The following is a 24,902-nucleotide window of genomic DNA, read 5'->3' on the forward strand; positions in this document are numbered from 1 at the left end:
GTAGTAAACTGATCTCCTATCACTCCTATCTCCTATCCACTTTCACCCTTCTCTAATAGGTTTATATATTGTGCAACATATATTTATTTGGAAAGAGTGTAGAAGATCCCATCTTATACTTTTCCTATAATACTTGAACAAAAGGTCTTTATCTTTCATTTGATTTCAATAAACATTCATTAAGTATTTACTATGTAAAAGGTAAAAACCAAGGGGTATGGTGAACAAAGTGTTAGGCTTGGCATTAGGAAGCTTTGCACTCAAATTGCATCTCTAAACCATATAGAATAAAGGCAAGTCCCTTATGGCTATGAGCCTCAGTCCACGCCCTCGGACTTACCATTTATGTTTCAGATAGATTACCATTCTGATGGCTGTTGACAAATCATAGATCCTTGGCATATGAGGAAGCTTGGTGGCATAGTAGATAGAGCACTGGACCTTGAGTCAGAGAGACCTGCATTTGATCCAGCTGCAGAGAAATATTTACTAGCTGTGTGATCCTTGGCAAGTCACTTAACTTCTGTCTACCTTAATTTCCTCATCTTCAAAATGGGGATGATAATAGCACTTACCTCTCAGAGTTCTGAGGATAAAATGAAATATTTATAAAGCACATTGCCAACACTGCATAAATGTTAGCTATTATGCATGAAAGGTTTTCTTGGTGTGCATGATAGCTCCTAGCACAGTATCCTATATCTAAGAGGCTCTTAATAAACTTTTTGAATCAACACTGATATCCCAAAGGGGAGTAATAGGTAACAAACCTTTGGAGGACAGGTTATGAAGGTCTTTAAATGACAGAGGAATTTATATTTGATCATGGAGAGCATATGGAGCCAATGAAATTTATAAAAAACGGAGGCCAGCTCTCTATTCACCAAGAGTCAGATCTTTGTTTTAGGAAAATCACATTGCTAACTGTGCAGAAAATGAATCTGAAAGGAGTGAGACCTGAGACAAAGGGGACAACAAGAAGGCTCTAACAGCAGTGAAAAGGAGGAGTGGTATGGATCTAAATATGCTCTTAGTAACAAAAGAGTAATTTGTATCAGGTTAGTTTGGAAAACATTATGTATTTGTTAAATGTTGAGTTGGATTTCAAAAGTGGTATATAATTAAAAAAGAATCAGAAGATGCTCAATCTGATAGCTGTATGTAGGATGAATCAGAGTGTGATCTAAGTGGGTCTCAGTGGAAATGGGTAGAGAGAATCAATATAGGAAACATTTTAAAGGAAAGAAAATCAGGACATATGGACAGCCTGGGATGCGGTAAGGAGAGGGTTGAAAGAAAGGAAAAGATGTGACGCCAAATGACTCTAAGGCTATGTGTTGAGGGAATGGAAGGTTTTGAACTTGTCATTGACAGGAATATTATCACCATCTGATGGAAGTATTACAATACAAACTTCTATTTTGTATTCAAGACAAACTTCTATTTTGTTAGTATTTAAGCCCAGTGAGCACAAGGAATATGTCACTTTTTCCTTTGTATCCCCAGCATTTGGGTCAGTCCCTGGCACATAGTAGATGTTTATGACATGCTTATTGATTGATTAGCTGAAGTACTAGATTGGGAAGAGAGGGTGGGAAAGAGAGCAAGATTAAGTTTTTAATTTTTAACTCTAAATTTTGGTGTTCTGGTTTACTTTGAGAATTTGTAGATTTAAAAACATGAGAGAGTTGAGAGGTGAGAACTACAGATGACTACTGGTAGTCATAGGTACCATTAGAAAGAAAGTATAGTAGGTACAATCAAAAGGAAGGAGAAAGGAGAAAAAAAAAGCTTCTGCAAAACCAACTGATAACTTTATAACTTTTACAATACCTTCCTGATTATGTGATCTTAATTTCTTCATACATGAGTACATTTATCATAGAGAGAACAGAGTCATTCTGGAGAGCTTATTTCTTTCCTTTTGCTAGTATCTGTGAAGCAATGTTTATTACTGAAGATGGAGTCATCCCATCTTAGGTATTAAAACACAAGTTTTCATCCAATGTATCTATTCTATGTGTGTTGGGGAGTGCATGTGAGGGGAGAAACCTGGAATGGCATAGAGAAATTCTATTAAGGTTAACAGTCTATCAACCAAGGCAGATTAGCATCTTTATCAGCAAAGTACAGTCTCAGAGAGCTGCGAGGTGGTGCAGTGGATAAAGTGCTGAGTCTTAAGTCAGAAAGACTTATCTTCCTGAGTTCAAATCTGCCCTCAGACACTTGGTAGCTGTGTGACCCTAGGCAGGTCACTCAATTCCTCTTCTGTAAGTGAGCTGGAGAAGAAAATGACAAACTACTCCAGTATCTTTGTGAAGAAAATCCCAAATGGGGTCCCAAAGAGTTGGATATGACTGAAACAAACAACAATGATCACCACCAGTAAACGTCAGAGGCAAGACTTGAACTTGTCTTCCTGATCCCAAGACCAGCTCTCTATCCTCCAAACCTTGTTACTTTTTGTGATCTTAAATTGTTTAAATGGATGAAGCTTCATTTTTTGTCATGTTCTAGATTACAGAATCTATTATGATAAAATGATGAAATATTGAATCTGTATCATTAAATCACATATTATAGAAATATGCATTAACAATGGAAAATTAATAACATGGATGATTTATGTGTCACTTGAATATTCAATTATAGATAAAAGTCTATGTAGTACCTATTTTCCTATCTGATTAACTTCCTGTTCTAGCATCCTAGGTAGATGATTCCATTGAAGAAGTATTAACATTTCTTAAAATGTTTTGTTAATTAAAATGATCCTTCAAGATTTAGTTTCTGAGATTGCTTTAGGGCTTTTTTCAAATTTAAATCTCTTGAAGGAAATGTAATGGGCATTTATATATTATATCCAATAGTAGAAGAATATATTCTTTGAATGAGAAAAAATATACATAGAAAATTAGAACACTCCTGTACTTGTAACTCAGAGGTCTTTGGTTCTGGGTTCTGAGGGATTTATTATTTCCTTTCTGCAGGAACTCTTGCCATCAAGACAGAGATCAAAGATCTTGTGATTTAGGGAATAAATCCTAGAGAGTTGCCAAAAGTTACAGGACCTAGATTATAAATCGTAGAGCTGGAGTTGGAAGAGACCCCAAAGGTCATTTGGTTCAATTTCTTAATTTTAAAGTTGAGGAAATCGAAACTCAAGGAGCTAGAATGTGACAAATAAAATATTTTAAAAGTGCTGAAAAAAAAGGTTTAGAAGGAGACACAAATACCAATTGTTTTATTAGCATGTTAAATTTGGTGTTGTTCAGTCACTTTCAGTTGTTTCTGACTCTTTGTGAACTCATTTGAGATTTTTTTAGTAGAGATACTGGAGCAATTTGCCATTTCCATCTTCAGCTCGTTTTACCGGTGACGAAATCAAGGCAAATATTGTTACATGTCTAAGGCTAGATTTGAACTCAGGAAGATGAGTCTTCCTGACTCCAGCCCCACACTATATTCACTGTGCCACCTAGTTTCCTTATGTTAAATTTAATATACACTTAAAATAAATTATATGAAATTATAATTAAAAAATTATATATGCATATATATATATAAAACACAAGTTCATGGTTTCATATCTAATCTTTTTATACTTCTTTTTGCACTAAAATGTTCATTATTGTTAAGTGCATAACAAAAAAGAAAATTTTAAATTTGCTGAATAAAAGCTCTAGTAATCATCCCCTTCACACACCTAAAAGTAAGCATCAAAAACTTTGCAAACTTCCTTGCAAATTGCAATTAAACCAAACCAATATATGAAACAGGACTATTGCTTCCATTACTGAACTGTGAAATATGGCGGCATTTTGATTGAGGGTGAGGTAGATGCTAGTTTTGAAGCACTTACAAGTAGCTATCGTTTGAGGCTTTTGCTAAAAATTGAGTAAAAATAAAGTGTTCGATCTTGTTCAAACTAAATGTTCCCACAACCTTCATTTTTAGTGGTAGTTTTTAATCTTACAAATTGTGCTACCAAAGGGAAACTGTGGTTTACATAAGTATATATGCAGCTCGGGTTGATATAATGAGCTCTTGGGGGCAGGAACTCCTGTTTAATGCATTTTGTATATTGGTAGCACTGCACTAATGCATACTGCCTAGTCATACTCAGATTGTGGTCTACTATGATTGCCATATATTTTTCTGCCAAACTTGTGACTAGCTAGTGTTTCCTTATTTTAAAGTCCTGGAGTTTGTTTTCCTGTCTAAAAACTATAGTTGTGTTTGTCCATTATATATTTCAAATTGAATCTTAAGTGTTCTCTACTTTGGATGCGGTATATAGTAGAATTGGTATGAATCCCTAGTTCTAACATTTATTTTCAACATAAATGTGGGCAAGTTAGTTCCCCAATGTGATCTTCTTTTATTGTATAAAATTAAAAGGCCAGATTAGAACTCTAACACACTTTCTAGCTCCTTATTGATGATCCTGTATAATAATGAATAAGATTAGTTCTTGTTCAGTAATTTTTCGGTCATGTCTGACTCTTTGTGGCTCTTCTTTTTCTTGGGGAGATACTGGAGTGATTTGCCATTTTCTTTTCCAGCTCATTTTACAAATGTGGAAACTGAGGCAAACAAAGTTGTCACTTACTGAAGGTCATACAGCTAGGGAGTGTCTGAGGCCAGATTTGAACTCAGGTACTTTATCCACTTCAACACCTAGCTACCGAGAAAAACAAAAACAAAAACAAAAACACCCTATTGATGATCTTGTATAATAATGAATAAGATTGATTCTTGTTCAGTCATTTTCAGTCATGTCTGACTCTTTGTGACTATGGACCAGGCATTGTACTAACAGCTTTATAATTATTATCACATTTGATCCTCACAACAACCCTAGAAATTAAGTGCTATTATTAACCCCATTTTACAAATGGGAAAACTGAAGCTAACAGCTAGCAAGTATGTGAAGCTGGATTTGAAAGTAGATCTTCCTGACTCTAGGCCCATCACCCTGTCCACTGTGCTACCTAGCAGCTTAGATAGAAATGTGTGACGTTTCTCCAATTAATCAAGGTCATTTTGAATGTTCTTCTCCCACTCCCCATATCTTTCAAGGTATTCGTTCTCTTGCTTAACTTGATTGTCTGAATAAGTATAACTCATTTTTATCATCAAAGTCATGAATTAGCTATTAAGTAGTACTTTGCCCTGAGTTGAATGTACGTTATTCGTACATCTTTTTAGGTCTGTGAATTTGAGGATTACAATTATCTTGGGTTGTGACTCTCTAACCAGTAGCAAAACCACTCAACGGTTGTATTGTGTAGAATATATTTTTCACTTGGCAATGAGAGCATCATATGGCCAGAATTAAAAGTATTGCTAATGATCTTAGAAAAACATGGATAGACTTGTATAAAATAATGAAGAGTAAAATGAGCAAAACCAAGAGAACACTGTGTACAGGAACAATAATATTGTTTTAAGAATAGCTTTGAGTGACTAAGTCACTTTGACTATTATAAATACCCAAATTAACTACAAAGGACATAAGAAAGAAGACACTATCTGCATCCAGAGAAAGAACTGATAAATAGTAGTATATATAGAATGATTTTTTACATATATGTATATATATATATGAAATATATATACACCCATATCTCTGTGTATGTATATATGTGTCTAATGGTAGCCATCTCTAGGGCAGAGTGGGGGACATGAAAGGAAAGAAAGAAGGAAAAAAAGGAAAAAGGAAAGTTACATGATAATTTTATTATATATTTTAAAAAAATAGAAAGTTGTACACAGTAGATTTACAGTTTCATGTGCAAACATTTTTTCTAATCTACTATGTTATGGAAATGCTTGTTTTATTTCTTAAGGTCAGAATAAATAAATGGAATTTTTAAAATTGAAAAAAATATTGCTGAAGAATAATTCAGTTTTATTTGTTGCAAAACTTTTATTAACATGTTCAGTCTCTCCAATAGAAAAAAATTATATGACATGCCAGATTTTGTTTTTCTGAAATTAATATTCTTTTACCAACTTTGTACCTTGTACTCAGGCCTAATCTTAGGCAAAATATTAAAGTAATAAAAATTAAAATATTGCATTTTATATATTCTCACCTTCTTATCTGTACTCTTCTCTCAAACTTGCTGTCCCTCTCCTCTACATACCCAGTGCCTTCATTTTGTTCTCTGCCCTGCCATTCCTTAAATGTCCAGAATTACTACTAATAATCTCTAGCATTTATATAATGCTTTAAGGTTTAACATCTCATATGATCCTCAACATCTTTGAGAGACAGGTGCTGTTTTACAGATTCTTATTATAAAGATGAGGAAACTGAGGTGCAGATAATTTAAGTGACTTGCTCAGGGTCACATAACTAGTAAGTGTCTGAAGTCCGATTTTAACTCAAGTCCAACACTCCATATATTGTAATAACTAGCTGCCTCATTGAAAAATACAACCAAATTGCTTCCCTCTTCCTCTTCTTTATTCTTTTTTCTCCTCTGCTAATAAAAGTTTACATCATAGCCCTAGGTCTGATCTGAGCTAGTTGTGAAGATGAAACTTTCTTCAGGTATTTAAAAGGGTTTCACACTAAAAAGAGATTATTAGACTTGATCTTGACTCTTAAGGGCAGAGCTTAAAACTATAGGTTAAAGTTGCAAAAAAAAAAAAGGGGGGACATTTATGATTGTAAGTACAAATTTCCTAACAAACCTATCTCATAGTGATTTGGGCTTCTCAGAAGGTACTGAATTCTCCTTGATTGGAGAACTTCTGGTAAAAGCTGGAGAACTATTTTAATGAACTTTTAAACAGGAACACGTTAGAATAGATGACCTCTGAGGTGTTTTCTAATTCTGAGATTCTGTGATTCTATGCAAGAGAAAATAATTCCTACAAAAGTATCAGTGCTTAAACTTTCCCAATATATCTACATTTTAAGAGAGGGTACAAAGTTGTTCACCCAAATGAATTCCTAAATAACGAAATTTCTGGCAGTATGACAAAGTGAAGAATTTCTAACAGTGAGGAGGAGAGAAATATCACTAGAAAACAAATGGCTGCTTATGGGGTCTGGAACCCAGCTTCGTAGGGGAATGTCAGTTGATTTGGGGAGATAATTTCTCACAATATTTTCCAAAATACTGAAGTGAAAGTACCAGGTCTACAACAGCCTGATAACCTTGGGATACCCCCAGAATTTGATTGTCCCATTAAGGAGCAGACAAAGAAATACCTGGCAACCTAAGCTAGTTTCTCCTTTTTGGGGCAATGAAAGCTAGAGAATAAAAACAGATGGGAGATATGCCCAAGAATTGGTTGTAATTGCACCTCCTCCAAAGTTGTCCCTGAGCTTTGAAATTCACAAAACAATTTTTGCAGTAGTGCAAGGTGAAGACCATGTAGATAAGGCTGGTTTGTAGCTTGCTTTCCACTTAGGAATCAAGACATGCTTCTATTATGGAGTATACAGCAAGAGATTCACTGGCAAAGCCACAGGGACCACAATTTTTGCCAGGCCATGGAATATTCTCAGCTAATGGTAAATCTGGGTATAATGAGGGGGAAAAAGGAGGCTATAGATCTGTAGACCCTGTCTCCTTGCCCAAGTGGTTTAGGAGCTTACCAAAGGAAATTCCTATGGGGAGAAGGATTTGGTATCTTTTGTCATTTTCATCTTTGAGAAAAAATACAACAGATGACCCAAGTGGAACAAGTTGAACAACTGAAAAAAAAAGAGAGAATAAGAACAAAAGGAAATGTACAGTAAGATAGAATGAAAGGAGAGGATAAAAAAGCCCAAATAAAACTGAGGGGAGAAAATTGAGATGAATTTAAATAAAAAGGAAAAGGAAGGAAGGAAGTCTAAAGAGTGACAAAAAACAGGAAGTTCTTGGAAGACACCCAAATATTTTTCAAGTAGAATGATATTATTGGAAAAGAGAATGCGAGGAGAAAAAAAAATGATAATGGCTCAGAGTAGGTGGGACGGTCAGAAAGTTGGTAAGTAGTTGAAAAAGGATGTGTGTTGGACAATAGTGGATCAAGATGAAAAGTTAAAGGTCCTAAAAATAGCTTGCTTTTTATGTCCTTTTTCATTATAATGAACTTAAAATGTATTTTATCTTTTAATTATAACAATTATTCTGTGAGGTAGGTACTGCCTGTACTGTTGTCCTTTATCATATGATGAAATTATGGCTAAGAGCAATTAAAGACTTGCTCAGAATTATATAGTTAAGAAGAAGCAGATTTGGGGCTTGAACCTAGGAGTCCTGGCACCACATCTAGTCCCTTCCCATTTAATCATGGAATAATCACAAACTAAGTGGGCAGCTAGGTGGCACAGTCTATAGAGTTCTGGGCCTAGAGTCAGAAAAACTCATCTTCCTGAGTTCAAATCTAGCCTCATACACCTACTAGCTGTGTGATCCTGGACAAGTCATTTAACCCTGTTTGCCTCAGTTTCCTCATCTGTAAAAGCAGTTGTAGAAGTGACAAAACACTTCAGTATCTTTGCCAAGAAAACCCCAAATGGAGTCATAAGGAGTTGGACATGACTGAAACAATTCAACAACAACATGTGGATTTTACTAGAAAATAAATAATAAATTAATTCTGTTATCATCCTAGGAACACTTGTGGTGCCCTGGATGTTGAACTTTGCAGCTGAGTTACCCTAAAATGCAAAATCTTTAGATCAACCTTTAGAGTACTTACATAATTGATACAATCCTAATATCAAAGCCCTACCTTTCCATCTGACTTTTATGACAGTTTTGTTCTGAGAAATTTCTGAAATCCTGACTATTGCTTCAGAAAAATGGATTCTCTATTTTTTTCTTTTCCAGTCTCTAAGTCATTTCCAGAGACAGCATCTTTATGGCTCATTGAAAAGAATTCATTGAGAATGTAAAATCAAAAGACCTAGTCTCAAATCCTAGGTCTGCCACTTACTGTGTGATCTCAGGCAAAGTCACTTACATCCCCTAGCCCTAATTTCCTCCCTGATCAAATGAGGTGGCTGGACCGAAGGGCCTCCAAGATCTCTTCCCACTCTAAATTCTATGATCCTAGAATCGTCATTCCAAGCTCCTCCTCACTTCCACGACTTTTTAAACATAAAGGTAGCTCCAAAGCAACCTCCTTGGATTCTTCGTAGAGTGGAACAAGCACTGTGTTCATGCTTGTTTAGAAGATCTTAAGGTTAGAACTTCACTTTGCTACTTGTTACCTATGGGACCTTGGGTGAGTCACCACTCCTTATTCGGTCGTGGTTTCCTCACTTACAAACTGAGGAGATTGGACCGCAGTTATCCTTTAAACATCACAATTTCCCCATCATTGTTTCAGCACATTGCAGGGCAGCATAAGATATTAAACGGAATTTTTTTGAGAGTCTTGAGAGGTCACAGACAGCACACCAAGGCCAACAGACAACACAGAGCCTATGACCAAATACTTAACCCCAAATTTTACAATATGGTACTGTAAACATCCCATAAAAGAAAAAGAAAAAAATCAAACTTCTTCTCTGGTAGGAAGTCAGGGCCAAAAACTTTGACTTGGATTTCCAGATCGTGGCCATGCCCCTAAGCTCATGATGCAGAAGGGAAAATTGTACCTATCATCCAAAGTCACTTTCATCTCTCATTCCTCTGATTCCACAACTACTGAAGTGTGTTTCTACAGGTCTTGTTAAGGGGGGAATAATAAGGCCCGTCTTTAAACCTACATTTGCTCTCCTATGCAAGTATAGTGTTCTACCTTCCTATTGAAAGTGACATTTATTGCTCTTATCAGATTAAGATTAAACTTTTAAAATCCCCTATTATGAGTGTATGTATAAGGGAAAGTATATAAATATATATACATATATATGAATATGTACATATATACATATAAAGGAAGGAAATATATAAAGGAAACATAAAGGAAAGAAATGTGATTAAAAAAAGGGCAAGATGTGGCTAGGTGACATCAGAGGAGGGAGACTGAAGATTGGTGAGAACAGCATTTATATAGAGCATCAAATATCTCTACCTTTCATTGTCATCTGTTTTCAACTTTTCCTCCCTTTCTATCTGGGAGGGGAGGGACAGGCAGCATTTTTTGAACTTCCTGTTCTTTTACCTTACATAATTTAAACATATTTTTCGGTTATATCCTTTGCAAACTGATCTACTTTTGAAATTTCTTGAGTAAATCTAGACTCTACTCAGCTATACCATTTCTCTGTACTCTCAATGCCCTGGCTTTATTTTTTTTTAACGTGGCATTTCTATTTCTTCTGAAGGTCATTGTACAGTGCTATTTTAGCCTATTTAACATCTCTGCTATCTTCCCTTCTTGCATTTTGTTTCCATTGAGGTAATTAGCCCTTGAGATCACTGATTTATTATTTTTTTAAGGATGCTTTGTTCTCTGAGATTCATTGAACCCTTTTTTAGTCCTTAGAGAAAACTAGGTCGAACATTGGTTAGCGTCCTGGGCCTAGAGACAGGAAGAACTGAGTTCTAATCTGGTCTCAGACACTTACTAGCTATGTGACCCTGGAGAAATCATGGTATTTCTGTTTGCCTCTATTTCCTTGACTGCAAAATAATACCTACTTTCCAGTATTGTTGTGAGGATCAAATGAGTTAACATTTGTAAGCCACTTAGCACAATCCCTTATTTAGCACACTTAGGGGTAGCTAGGTGTCATAGTAGATAGAATACTAGGTCTGAAGTTAAGAAGACCTGAGTTCAAATCTAGCCTCAGACATTTACTAGTTGTGACCCCAGATGGGGTCATGAAGAATTGGACATAACTAAAAATGACTGAACAACAACAACAGCATAGCACAGTTGCTGGCACATAGCAGTTGCTTAATAAATGGTTCTTTCCTTATTTTCTCTAATTTCTCTAAGGAGATTGAAAACTGCCTGTCTGAAGGCCATTTTATCATTTGGTTGCCAACATTTTGTGTGTAGTTCATTTCAGCAGTTTGACAATAATGGCCCACATTTAATTAGTGCATGACAGTTTACAAAGTGCTTTCCTCACAACTCTGTAAAGTAGATATTCAAGTATCATTGCAGCTAGGTAAAATGACAGTATATATATGTTCCATAACCTAAAGGGATCAGAGCACATGCCTTCAATATACATGTTCCAATCCACCCTCACCATGTTAAAATTTTCATTTTTCAGATGAAGAAAGCAATGCTGAGAAATGACTTCCCCAAGGTCAGAAAGCTAATAAGTAGGATAGCAATGACTTTAACCCAGGTCTTTTGATTCCCAATCCATTTCTCCATCCATCTCTCATATTCTTTTTTGTTCATTATTCTTTGCTGTTAAGATCCAAGTCAATAAAGCTATCATGCAAGTTGACTTTCCTCCTTTTTTTTTAAAGAAATCACTCACTTTCAACAGCCATTTAATTAATACTAAACTAAAACATAATAATAATAATAATAATAATAATACCACTGGGTTACACATGGAATCAAGCCCTCATTGGCTGAAAGAGTTAAGGTAGCAGTTAAAATGTGCCTGCCTAACATATGCTGGGGAAAAAAATTCTCGTTTTGAAAATATAGCACCTAAATAAAGTTGGGGGAAAAATAATGGAAATGTCTCCATCTTAAAATGCATAGAATATAGAGAAACTTATCATTTGCAAATATTTTACAGAGCATGGTATAATCTTAAGAATCCATTCTAAATCATTTTTATTATCACATTACATTTGTTCTATTTGAAATGAGATATAACTCTTGTCGTTTATCATTAACAATAGACAATTTAGTAGACTGTTTTATTATTTCTCTTCTCAATAGTAATTGTTTATTTTTACTGTATCTTGGGGCCTCTGAGCCATCAAAAATATTCCAATAAATGCAATTAGAATTGAGGACTAGAGAGTAAATATGAGAACAATTCATCATTTTCCTAATTTCAACAGACATGGTCTTAATTTGATCTCAGTGTCTAGGAAAGATATCTGTCCATTCATTCATTCATTTGTTCCTTCAACAAATATTTAATAAGCATCTACATGCAGAACACTTGCTAGATGAGAGGTAAGATGCAATGTTAAATGGACAACTTGTTCATGAAATTTATTAGTAAAATATTTTCTTGTTATTGTTGTTTAATCATTTCAGTCCTGTCCGACTCTTTATGACCCCCTTTTGAGGTTTTCTTGGCAAAGATATGGAAGTGGTTTGCCATTTCCTTCTTCAGCTCATTTTACAGAGAAGGAAACTGAGGCAGAATCAAGTGGCTTGCCCAGGATCACACAGTTAGTAAGTGTCTAAGGCTACTGCATCAGAGCTTCTCATTGGTAAAATATACAAAACCACTAGTAAATAATTATTGAAAATTAGAGCCTTTAGGTATTATCTAGTCAAACCTCCTCTATTTGATAAATAAGAAAACTAAAACTGGAAAGGCAAGTGATTTGTACATGGTCACACATGAGAGACTGTTCTTTGGTCTTCAAGCTTGGAAATTCTTCTACTGAGCACATGAGACTAAAAGTATCAATAGAGATACAGTCAAATATTTCGCAAGTTATGACTAATATATGAAATTATATGGCAGGTTTAAATAATAACCCCAAATGGGAGTAATCTCTTCAAAAGTATTCTAGCATTCTTTTTTTTTTTTCCTTTTGCTTTTGGTAGAAAGAGATTGCATGCTCTTACATAGAAACTTGAAAAGGGAGAAAGTGATTAGGTAAATTGTGAATTTTGCAGACATTTTGAATATCTAATTGCCATAGCCTAAGTATCTTCGAAGCAAATTTAGTTCCTGTTTTGAAAGATAAAAACCTTATCATAGGCTCATCTGCAAGCATGCAACTGCTAGTTTCTCTAGAGTGTGTGTACAGGGAGGAGTAGAAGTGGTTGAGTGGGCAGTTGGCAGTCATTCATTGTCATTGATTGCAGTCATTCATAAAAAAAGCATTGCTCAGAGGTGGAGTCAGAAGGAGCAGCCCCCTGAGAGGCTTACAGAAGATCTCATTTACATAAATCTTAACTGATGCTGGAGAATGCTTACTTGCAGCAGGAAAACGGGAAGGAAAAGATGTCTGATCAATCTGGGTGCAATTAGAAGAGGTGGCAAAGAAGAAGTCAAATACTGTCATTTCTTAGTCACTGATCTGTGGGGGTAGCAGTTGTGACAATTTGTTAGTTTCTGGATGTCTGGTTAAAAGGAATAAATCAACTTGAAAGACATACATTTGAGAATAGAAGCATGCTACATCATCATGGTTTGTTTTCTGAAGGCAGGGGTGCTTTATATTACAGTGAGGGTAATGTATAATAGATAATGGAAAATTACTCCAGCTAAACAATTTTCATATATTAGAACTGTCAAAGCCTGTAAAGGTATATACCTTCAGACTGTGTTCATTCAGACACAGCCCCCCAGGTATCATTTTTTTAGGCAATATTGGGCCAAATAGGTTTACAAAGAAGCTTCAGTAGATCTTGGCCTTCCCCCACCCTACTTGATATAGCTATTTATGTTGTAACTTGTGGGTTAGCCTATTGTGATATATAGTGGTTAGACAATATTTTTTCTCATTAAATGAGATAAATAAAAGAAAATAAACAAAGATGATAAATAAAGGGAAAAATTGTATAAGGAAAATCAAACTAGAACAATTCAGGAAAATAAATATTTCTGGCTAAAATATCTTGCCCAAACTGGATGATTGATGAAATATATGAAATGATCTTTTTTTTTTCCTTATGACTTTACATTTCAAAAAGTAGGCTTTCCACGAGTTTCTAGTCCTCAGAATAAAGAGTAAAGAGTAACATGTGATGAATGAATGAAAAAATATTTGTTAAAGGTTTTTATATTTGTGACATATGAAAAGTCTGAGAGGAATATTCGGGGTGATTAACAATCATTTTATTAATTTTGGCTAGAAAATAATTAGTAAAAAGATGATTATTTGGCTTTTCCCTATAAACCAAAGATGACCCTTGGGGCCTCTGAATGCCTTTGGAGAAGGGGATGTAATTCACCTGAGGGTGGAAATCAACTCTGATGGATTAACAATCAATGAGGAGGTGGACATATTAATGAGGAGGTGGGCAAAAAAATCTTCATCTCCTCCTGCATAAATGTGACCTAATCATGAGATTCACCCTCCTTTAGCCATCTGGACAAAAGAATCCATCTCCACCCAAACCTCGCTGGTTGGTTTTTCCCCTTCATAAGCCAGATCACCCTAAATTCTAATGGAAAGTCCCAAAGACAAACAGGAACTTATTTTCCTAAGGGCAAGATCTCACTTAGACTGGATTCTGTTTGTAAGGTCTCCTAGATGGATGGAATCCCACCCAAGATCACAAGGCAGGTCTGGAGGATTTGGGCAATCTCATCTACCAGCAACACCCTTCAAAGGCTGGCTGAATAATATACAGGGACTGATTTCTGAATGAGGAAATAGAAAGGAAAAATCTTAATCTCAATTAGTAATTGGTTATTAATATAAGAGAAAAATAATCATTTCTGTCCTATTCCAGGCACTGTATTAAATGTTGAGAATACAAATATAAAAAGAAAGATAGTTCCTGCCCTCAAGGTGCTTAAATTCTAGTAAGTGTGACCAAGGAGGGGTGTTTTAGACTACTATGACATCACACTGTGGGGAAGGCAACCAAAGGGCAATTGATTAACACATCCTTTCCAGGAATGGTAGTGTTGATTTGATTAGTGGTCAGAATTAGAAGTGGAAAACAGAGCTGGGGTGAAAGGTGAGGGTACAGGTATCAATCATGATGAGTATCTTTGCTGACATTTATGTGGCACTTTCAAAATTTGCAAAGTGTTTTATATATGGCATTGGTTATCATGAGAAATAGTGTGGCAAAGAAGATAGAGGGTCAACCCAGGTGTCTGGAAGACCTGGATTCAAGCCTCTCTTCTGACACATATTAACTGTGTGACCCTGGGCAATCATTTAATCCCTCAATGGCCAAGCAATTTTCTTTGACTATAAATTGCAGAACAGATGGCAATCTGTACTAATAGGGGGAGTGTCCCATCTGGAGCTTTTTATACTGATAAAATCACAAGGCTAGTAAAACAACATAAAATAGTACCGTAAGATTTGTAATGTACCTTGAACACGTTGAACCTCATACCATGGATGGAAATACAAAGCAGATTGACTCTAGAGAACAAAGACTTGAGTCCAGGTCTAACACTTATGAAGTATGTGATCTTGGACAAGTCACTAGGCATATCTATGCTTCAGTTTCCTTATATGTAAAATGAAGGGGTTAAACTAGATGATCCCAAAGGTCTCTTGTAGTTCTAAACCTAGATTCTTATGAACAAATAATTGTGAAGTAGGATCTATAGCTACACACACACACACACACACACACACACACACACACACACACATTTTATCTGTAGGAGGAGTGGATTCCTTCCACTAATGTAAATCATAACTACTTGCAACTAATAGTTTTAGAGACTCCTGAGACATACATGGTTAAAATGAATTGCATATGGTCACATAGCTAGTATATGTCAAGGGAAGACCTCAAATCAGGTCTAAGGCAATCTTGCAGTCATTATGCCAGGCCGCTTCTTAGCTATAAATATTATCAATCCCGGTTTACAGATGAGAAAACAGAGGTTCGGAATCCAAGACCAGGATTAGCCGGGCTAGTAAGCATCAGATGTAATATTTGAGAAGATGGGTTGTGCTTCAGTACAGCATACTTAAGTTTAAAATTGTAATATTTGAGAATTGGAATTTACCATTCAGAGACTATTAGCAGTAGAAAGGTAAAAAGAGAAGAAGGAAGGAAGAGAGGAAGGAAGGAAGGAATGAAAGAAGGAAGGATGGAAGAGAGGAAGAAAGGAAGGAAAGAAGGAAGGAAGGAAGGAGGGAATGGAAATGAGTGAGAGAGAGGAAAGGAGGGAGGAAAGGAGAGAGAGGGACAGATAGAGGGAAGGAGGGGAAAAATGAAGACATAAAGGGAGGGAGGGAAGGAAGAAGGGAGAGAGGAAGGAACAAAGTAAATTCTGATGTAGTTTGTATTAAAAAAAAAAAACTATGGAAACTTAAATCAATAGCAGTACTGAATCAGGAATCTCACCTCAGACATGAACACTCTTTCATAGGATGTGGCCCATCACTCAGCTATAAACAGTTTCACTTAGAAACACATGCTTTCTGCTTTGCTGGCATGCCCTGGTTACTGGAAGAGGCATAGCTGCACCAGAACATCTTTCAGGAAAAGCCAATTAACTAGCACATTGAAGCTTTACAAATATCTGTAAATTTAGAAGGAAGGAAGGAGAGACCAGGGAAGAAGGAAGCATATGGCTCCATACAGATATAGTTCTTCCTTCAAGAATTTCTCCAAAGTTTGTGATATTTCAGGCATTTTCATGAAGTAGTGCAGACAGATTAAATATGCTGTACTAACTATTTTTAGAGGGGAGGAAGGATCCCTAAAGATTCCTAGTACTGTGCATGCTACCTCACTGGGCACTGTGCCCCTAGTACAGATCAGACCAGAATTTCAACACTCAGAAGTTCTAGTACATTAATTCTCTCCACCAAGGTCCTGCCTGAATGTTTTCTTAGTCAGTTCTAATTCTTTAGTTTCACTCACTTCATAGAACCAGATAGATGTGTTTAGTTTCTGCTGAGGCTTATGGTTCAGCTCTCTGCTTTCACTGAAGACATGCTTTTAGGGTGAAGCAATCAGCAGCTTAACCTCAGATTCATAGGTATTTTGACTGGATTTATTATATTATTGTCATTGTGAACTCCAAATGAGGAAACTTCTTTCATTACTACAGATCAGCAACTAGTATGCATTGTATAGACTTAATAAGTTGCCTGGGGGGCACCAAGAGGTTAAGTGACAGGGTCACAGCAAATTATCTGAGGTGAGACTTGAATATAGGTTTTCCTGATTTTCCTGAGAAGAGGGAGAAACCGAGACAGACAGACAGACAGACAGAGACAGAGAATCGAGATAGAGTGAGAGGCAGACACAAAGAGACAGAGACAGAGCGACAGAGATAGAGTGAGAAACAGACTGACAGACACAGAGAAATGGAGATAGAGAGTTGAAGAGACAGAGAGAGACAGACAGAGAGATAAAGAGACAGAGACATATAGAATGACAAGACAGAGAGACAGGGAGACAGAGAGACAGAAATAGAGAGACAGACAGAGAGACAGAGATAGAGAGAGAGAGACAGTGACAGAGATAGAGTGAGAGATAGACAGTTATAGAGACAGAGACAGACAGAAAGACAGACAGAGACAGAGACAGAAATAGAGAGACAGAGAGACAGAGTGACAGAGATATATATAGAGACAGACAGATAAACAACAGACAGAGACAGACAGAGGCAGAGATAGAGTGACAGACACATGGACAGAGAGAGGGAGAGAGAGACAGTATTGGAGACAGAGAGAGATAGGTAGATAGATGATAGACGGATAGATAGATAAATAGATGAGAGGTAGATAGAAGAGAAAGAGAAAGGTAGACAATATATGTATGTGTCTATGTATGTACAAATGTCTACAATATTTTTTTAAATTGGTGAAGTGTTATATATGTGTGTGTGTGTGTGTGTGTGTGTGTGAGAGAGAGAGAGAGAGAGAGACAGTGTCATGTAAAGGACAGAGAGCCAGACTTAGCATCATGCATTAGGTTACATTTATGTACATACATGTACATGTACATACATAGATACACATACACAGAATCATAGGATCATATAGTTAGAATTGGAAGAGACCTTTGAAGTACAGTTTAACTCCCTCATTTTACAAATGAGGGGAATGAGGCACAGAGACATGATATAATTTATCCAGGGTCACACAGCTCATAAGTTTCCAATACAGAATTCTAACTCAGATAATCCTCACTGCAGGTCTGTCACTTTATCCACAATGTCCCTCATGCTTTATAATGATATATAAAGCACTTTTCACATTGCTAATATTTTTATATTGGAAGTTTGAAATAATAGATACATACAACACATAAGATTTTTCTATATATAATTTCTTTAATACCTCATATATGTTGGCATGTATGTGTACATATAGACACATTCACACATGCACACAAACACAAAAAATTTGCCCTGTATCCATTATGCCAAGTAAGGAAGACCTACGTTCCAGTTCTGTCTCTGATTGCTACTGGTTTTGTGACCTTGGGTAAGTTACTAGAATTTCTCCATACCCCCACGCAACCAAGACAATATTTCACAGATGATATGTGAATACATGTAAATGAATGAAATTTCTTCTGTTTGAGCTCTCTATAGTAATTAAGTCATTGACAAAACAAGTAGATAGGTAGGTGAGTGAGTAGGAAGGTAAATGGGTAGGTATGGTAGGCCAGTGAGTAGGTAGGTGAGGTGGAGAGTGGGTAGATAAATTGATAGATAACTAGATAAAATGAATGAATCCTAGAAGGAAATCCTAGAAGGAAAGTGCACTGATGTTTTAGTTCATCTACTTTAGAACAAGTCGTATGTGTGTGTTTGTGTGTGTGTATGTGTGTGTGTATCTCTGTGTTCCCGTGAAATTGTGTATATTTTTTTCAGAAGTGGAGAATTTAGCCCTGCAGCTTTTCCCACTGGGAAAGCTGGTTATCGATTGCTGCCTGATCTTAGCTCCACTTCTGAGTGGTATATAAATGACTTGTTTCAGGAAGAAGTTGGTGATGAGGCTCTCTGTGAGGCCAACCAGAAAGAATTCCTGACTCATCCCCCTAAAACCATTTACAAAGACCATTAAAAGCCTGGGGTCTGGTGGGCAGGCTCAGTTCAGAAAAAAATCTAGCATAAGAGAATTTCAGTTCTATTACTGTATCTTCCCTGTTTTAAAATAAGAACCTCAGGGAGAAAAAACAAAAACAAAGAAACAAACTTATTATGTTTTAGTTTCCAACCAAAATTAAAATTATCTCAAGGGTCAATAAAACAATAGGTTAAAGTTTCTTTTCTCCTCCATGTTCAGAAACAAAATGGACATAATCAATCAACGTGTATTTATTAAGCACCTACTTTGTATCAAACACTTTGTTAGGAGCTGGGAATATCAAAGACCAAAAAACCCAAACAAACAAACAAAAACAAAAGCAAACAGAAAACAAAACAACTCATATCAAAGTTCCTGCTCTCAAGTTGGTTATATCCTATTAGACACAAAGAAAACAACTTGGCTCATTCCACTAGTGGGGCCCCCATAAAAACAGGACTTCCACAGTGACCCAAACACTGTCAAGATCCTTGTGGCTTGGTTTTTCTTTTCTTTTCAATTTTTTTTTTTTTTTTTTTTTTTTACTGAGTAACAGTCTCCCTTCTTTTTTTGCCCATCCTTTTTTGCTATGTATCCAATATATTGGAAATATTGTTCATCATTGCATTTGATTACTAATGATGAGGGAAACAAAGCACCATGCCCTTTTATTTTTTATCATATAGAGTTTGGGCTTTCCCTACAGAGTATCATTATTTTAAAACCAGTATTCTGGATAGTGAAAGGTTCCCACCCAGCTCTTCCTGAATTAGCTTGGATGGGGCTTTTAAAGGAGGAACAGTGCCCAAGCTTCTTAACTTTGTTTGCATAAAGAAGCTGCCTCTGACGTGGCCTGTGTTTTAGCCTAAATAGACAAAGCTAGATAAAAGCCTGCCCGTGGGTGAAGCATATCAAAGCTGCCATCCTATTTTTAAGCATGCATCTTTCTTCTTCTAATGGCCCTAGGTTGGCCACAGCTCACAGTTGCATTTAAGCTATGGAGAAAGCTGCTTGGAATATTTTCATTTCCACTAAGAGCAAAAAAAATGTACAGAGAGTAGCCTGGGCCCTGCCAAGATAGGAAAGGAGAGCTTGTAAGTTTAAACCTGGGGAATTCACCCATATGCAAAGTATTTTTTCCCTAGGTCTGCAGCCTTATCTTTTGAGGGGACTTTTACAGGCCTTTCCTCTTAGATTTCCCCACCCACCCAGTGGCCTGTTTGTTAGACTGATCAGATTTCTAGGTGTGTACTAGGCCTTTGAACATTAATAGTGCATTGTGCTGTCTATCATGCGCCCCAGGTGTGTTGTCAGGGATATGGCGAAACCTGCGGCCCGCAAAACACCAAGGAATGCTGAAAACCAGTCCCACCAACCTTCACCGTGAGTATGGCATTGGTTTTATTGACTGAAAATGTACTCTCTTGCCCAGGGCTTTGCTTATGTTGTGGTATGATTGGTAGATGGATGCATTTTATTTTTAAGAGGGTAATTTTTATAATATGCATTATTATAAAATATGCATTTGAAAGAAGCACAGAAGACCTGGCCATTTGTAGTGAAAAGTCATTGATATTGAGTTAGGAATAATTACCCCAGTGCTCATTAAATGTATTTTGCAAAGTGAGGTCTCTATTTATCTCATTTTTGTATTGAGGTAGACTGAAATAAAATGAAAGACTTTGAATGATGAGAATTCAAATGAAGAGGGAAGCAATTTTAATGTTTTATCAGTAGAAAGTTATATGCAAAACTTTGAAGTTGAAAGATAGGAAGAGGTGGGTTCAATCTATCTGTGACATTTATTGGTTGTGGGACCTTGGCCAAGTTATTGAAACTTCACCATGTCCTAGGGCAACTGTTAAAGGGACAAGATCAAAATGCTGTCTATTACCACAAATGGATGGTATTTCCAAACAAAGGGAGTTCCTTTCATTAAGGATATCAGAGGTCTAGACCGGAAAACATAGATATGTAGGTAAGCAGGTAAGGAGAGAGACAGAGAGAGACAGAGAGATAGAGACATAGACAGAGAGACAAAGAGAAATAGACACAGAGACAGACAGAGAGAGAGAGACAGAGAGAGAGATGAATGACAAAGGAGACGGGAAATAAAGAAACATAGAAAAATCAGTCAGTTTTCCATTACAAATGTTAATTTGTGGACAGGAATAAGGATAAAGAAACAAAATCCATAGGTAATACTCAAACCTGATACTAACTGCCTCATCTACCATTATTCCCTCTGACAGAAGAGAGCAGAATTGATTGTTCTGAGATAGTTTTCCTTCTCCTCTGTATCTTCATATGGAAATTAAGACAGGGAAATACACACACACCAGTGAAGAAAAGAAAAAATAAAAAGATGAGGATTGATTTAAATTCAAATAAAGTAAGGCTTTTTAAGAAAAAAAATCTAAATAGTTGTACCATTAAATGTCTTCTGAAAAAAGATTTTTTTTTCCCAGTAAGAATATTTTTTTCCTTGAAAATTACTTTGACCATGTTAATGATCTCAATTTAGCCATTATCTCTAGGTATTTGGTGACATAGCTACCACTTATGAAGAAAATAACTGATTTCCCTGATCTTGAGCAGAAGCTTAGGATGCTCAGTTTTGGTAACCAGCAGGATTCTAGAAGAATTCTAGGATTCTAGAGGTCTTCAGTTTACAAAAAGCAACAACAATAACAATAATAAAAGTAACTAGGTAATGAATAGTATTTCTTATTGCTCTCCAAAACTGAAATTAATGAAATAGCATAAAGGACACCCTATTTTAGGCAAGAGGTGTGTTATGCATGGTGAGAGATATTTTTGGAAACTTATGACTGTTTGAGATGCAAAATTTCAGTGGATTCCTAAGGCCTATCAATTGCACTCAAAATGAACATCAAATTTAACCTCTAACTTAACAACTGAAGTGGGGTTCTGTAATATTAAATTAGAGGTCTTTCTCCTAAAAAAGAGAAACATGGCAAGTAAGATAAAAGCTTTTCCTCTTTAATTACAGTGAAAAGAAAGTTGGTTAAAACTTATGTTTAAGAAAGGAATGTCAAATTCTAGGAAATACCCTTCTTTTCATGGTGATATATATCTTCAATGCTACTCTGAAAGCATTCTCCTCAAAGTTTGGCTTTTCTTGATACTTCCTAGGACACAATGTTCTTTAACATGTGTTCTCTTCTTTCTGCCTGAATATCTGAACTATATCTTTGGGTGTGTATTACTTTTCTGGTATTGATCTGCTTGAAGCAGTCTCTGGAAAAAAAAGCCATTAAGGGATCATCATTGATGTAAAAAGATTTTTGATTCCTTGTCAGTCAGAGAAGTGTGGAAGTAATGGAGTCCCTACCCATTTTTATCTCTTAAAACCATCAATATTAGACATAGCATTCATTTTCATTCTCTTTTATGGTTCTAAATCCAAGATTTTGTCTGTTTGCTTTTGATTACCATATATTTAGACTGTGTCTAATTTAATATAGTCAATAAGAAATGTGTTGACTTTTATTTCATTGGGTGATGTTTCCCTGGGTGTAAGGGAGTGTGGGAGACTGGAAAGAAAGAAAGAAAAAAGTCTAGTCTTTGCTTCCCCTTCCCTATCAGGGACGTGTCACTTCAGAAGAAAATGGGTTAGCGGAAAGCTTTTTAGGCCTCCTTTTCCTGTTGATCTGCTCTCTCAGCCCCTTAACCCAGTAACCATCTAACCAAAAAAAAAAAAAATCCTTCTATATTAGGCAATTCACAAAATTTGTTACATCTGATTCACTTCTTTTCACTGTGTTCTGATGCCCTTAGGTAGATATCTCACTCTTTCCATAACTTCTGTTGAAGGTTGTTAGGTGAAGGAGGTGCTTTTTTCTGAAAATGGCTGACACTTGACTTTGGGATGCTATTGTTATACAGGAAAGGCGCTGATTTGAAGGAGATATAGGAGATGGATATCATAGGATCGTGGTTAAAAAAAAAACTCTGGGTTAAGAAGAAGGAATGATAAATGATTAAATCAATAAGAGTAAAAGAGTGGAAACACATGGAGAGTCAAGGATACAGGAAGTTTGAATGCAAAAAATGATCAGCTTATTTAGTGTAAATAGAAAGAGACAGAAGGAGTGATCATATTATCATATTGGTGATTAAATAAGGTCTTTGTAATATGTTGATCTGTCTGGAGATGAGGATATACATACTCAATATAAAACACCCAAAATGGTCCTTTCACTTATTGTTGAAATGTTAGTTATGGTTTTTTAAAAATATTTCTGCCATGTGGATTTTTGTAATACAATCAAAATATCAAAGATGTGAAAATATTGCTGCTGTTGCCCCACATTCAAAGAAGTCAGTTTCCAGATTCGTTAATGCAATCTATTCACAATTTTACAGAAACAGATTACCTACAGAAACAGGAAAGTCAAATTGCCAAAAATCATCACATTGAGACCTGATGATGACATGGATACACATTTTTGTAGTGGAAAAGGTAATGAAGAGGCAAATGTCAGAGGAGATAGGAACAATATTGGGAAATAGTATGAAACTAGAAGGGGAGAAAGACTCAAAGACTTTGTGTCCTTGCTGTAACAGTCCTTATTATAGCGTGGAAGATGGCATGGGATTTTATATTTTTCATTTGTTGTTGTTCAATCCTTTCAGTCAAATCTAACACTCTCATTTTGGGGTTTTCTTGGCAATGGCACTGGAGTGGTTTGCACTTCCTTCTCTAGCTCATTTTACAAATGAAGAACTGAGGCAAACAGGGTTAAGCGACTTGCCCAGGGTCACAAATCTAGTAAGTGTTGGAGGCTGGATTTGAACTCAGGAAGATGAATTTTCCTGGTTCAACATATCATTTATTTTTTCTTGTGCTTCATTTGTTCACAGAAGCTTCTGTTCCAGTCTAGGCACATAAGAAGAAATACATGAATCATTAAATCAGGGCAAATTGAAATTTACATGATTGGTTGGAATCTGTTGTTCCATTTGTATGGTATTTTTCCCTTAGTATTGTACTTTTATTCTATATCATATCTCATTAGTTAGTGATAAATTTGAGGGAAATTCTTATAAGTTGTTCTTTTTTCTTTTTCTTTTTCTTTTTTCTTTTTTAGTCTAGACCTATGGTGGACACAGGGAACACAGCATGTAGCAAATTCCTTTATTTATACAGATTGGCAGCTCAACTGCAACTCATCCCCTTAGAGAAAGCTGATTTAAGTGACCAGCCAGTGACAACACAGATATATGTGTCAGAGGCAGGCCCTGAGCTGCAGTTTTCATTCACTGAGGTTTGCGATCTATTCAATATGTCACACTGCTTCTCAAATGGACAGGTACATATTCAATAATCTGTGTGTGTGTGTTTGTATACTGTCACACATACACACACATACACATACATAGACAGACACATATACTTATACTTAATATAAAACACCCAAAATGTTCCTTTCACTTATTGTTGAAATGTTAGTTATGATTTTTTAAAAATATTTCTGCCATATGGATTTTTATAATACAATCAAAATATCAAAGATGTGAAAATACTGCTGCTGTTGCCCCACATTCAAAGAAGTCAATTTCCAGATTTGTTAATGCAATCTATTCACAATTTTACAGAAACAGATTACCTACAGAAAACACATTTCCAATTTCTCATTAAAATCACTTATTTTTAGTTATTTTTGATAACATCATTGTTTTTATTCATGCAAAAAAGATGAATTTTTTGAAACACAAATTATTACTAATGTGATTCAGAGCCTTTGTGGCACTGCTGATCACCCTCAACCCTTTAACCAATGGGGAGAGGAAAGGGGTTTAGTAGGCAATGGGGCACTACAATGGGGGAAAGTAGACCCTTTTCTAGGTTTGATGATCTAAAGCCACTGAAGTGAGTGAAGAAGTACCATTCACATGGTAGCACCACATATGTCAGCAGAGGGCCAGGGGGTTCTGGAAGAATGGACAAAAGGACTGTGACAACACTGAAGCAAAACTTGGATGACCCTACCCTACATATGATCCTAAGAGGAAATAAATTATAAAACAAAATAAAACAAAACATAATAAATATACAGAAATGGTACAAAGTGA

General features: G+C 36.0%; 1 protein-coding gene across 1 annotated transcript in view; it reads left to right on the forward strand.

Moving 5' to 3' along the window:
- RIMS1 (regulating synaptic membrane exocytosis 1) overlaps nucleotides 1-24,902 on the forward strand; it is a 695,579-nt gene that overhangs the window by 106,694 nt on the left and 563,983 nt on the right. The window contains exon 2 of the mRNA XM_027852913.1: nucleotides 20,106-20,186. Coding sequence (XP_027708714.1) covers nucleotides 20,106-20,186 — 81 coding nt within the window. The remainder of the gene's footprint in view (nucleotides 1-20,105; nucleotides 20,187-24,902) is intronic.

This window comes from Vombatus ursinus, unplaced genomic scaffold, assembly GCF_900497805.2.
Source record: "Vombatus ursinus unplaced genomic scaffold, bare-nosed wombat genome assembly UNPS02009835.1, whole genome shotgun sequence".
Lineage (NCBI taxonomy): Eukaryota > Metazoa > Chordata > Mammalia > Diprotodontia > Vombatidae > Vombatus > Vombatus ursinus.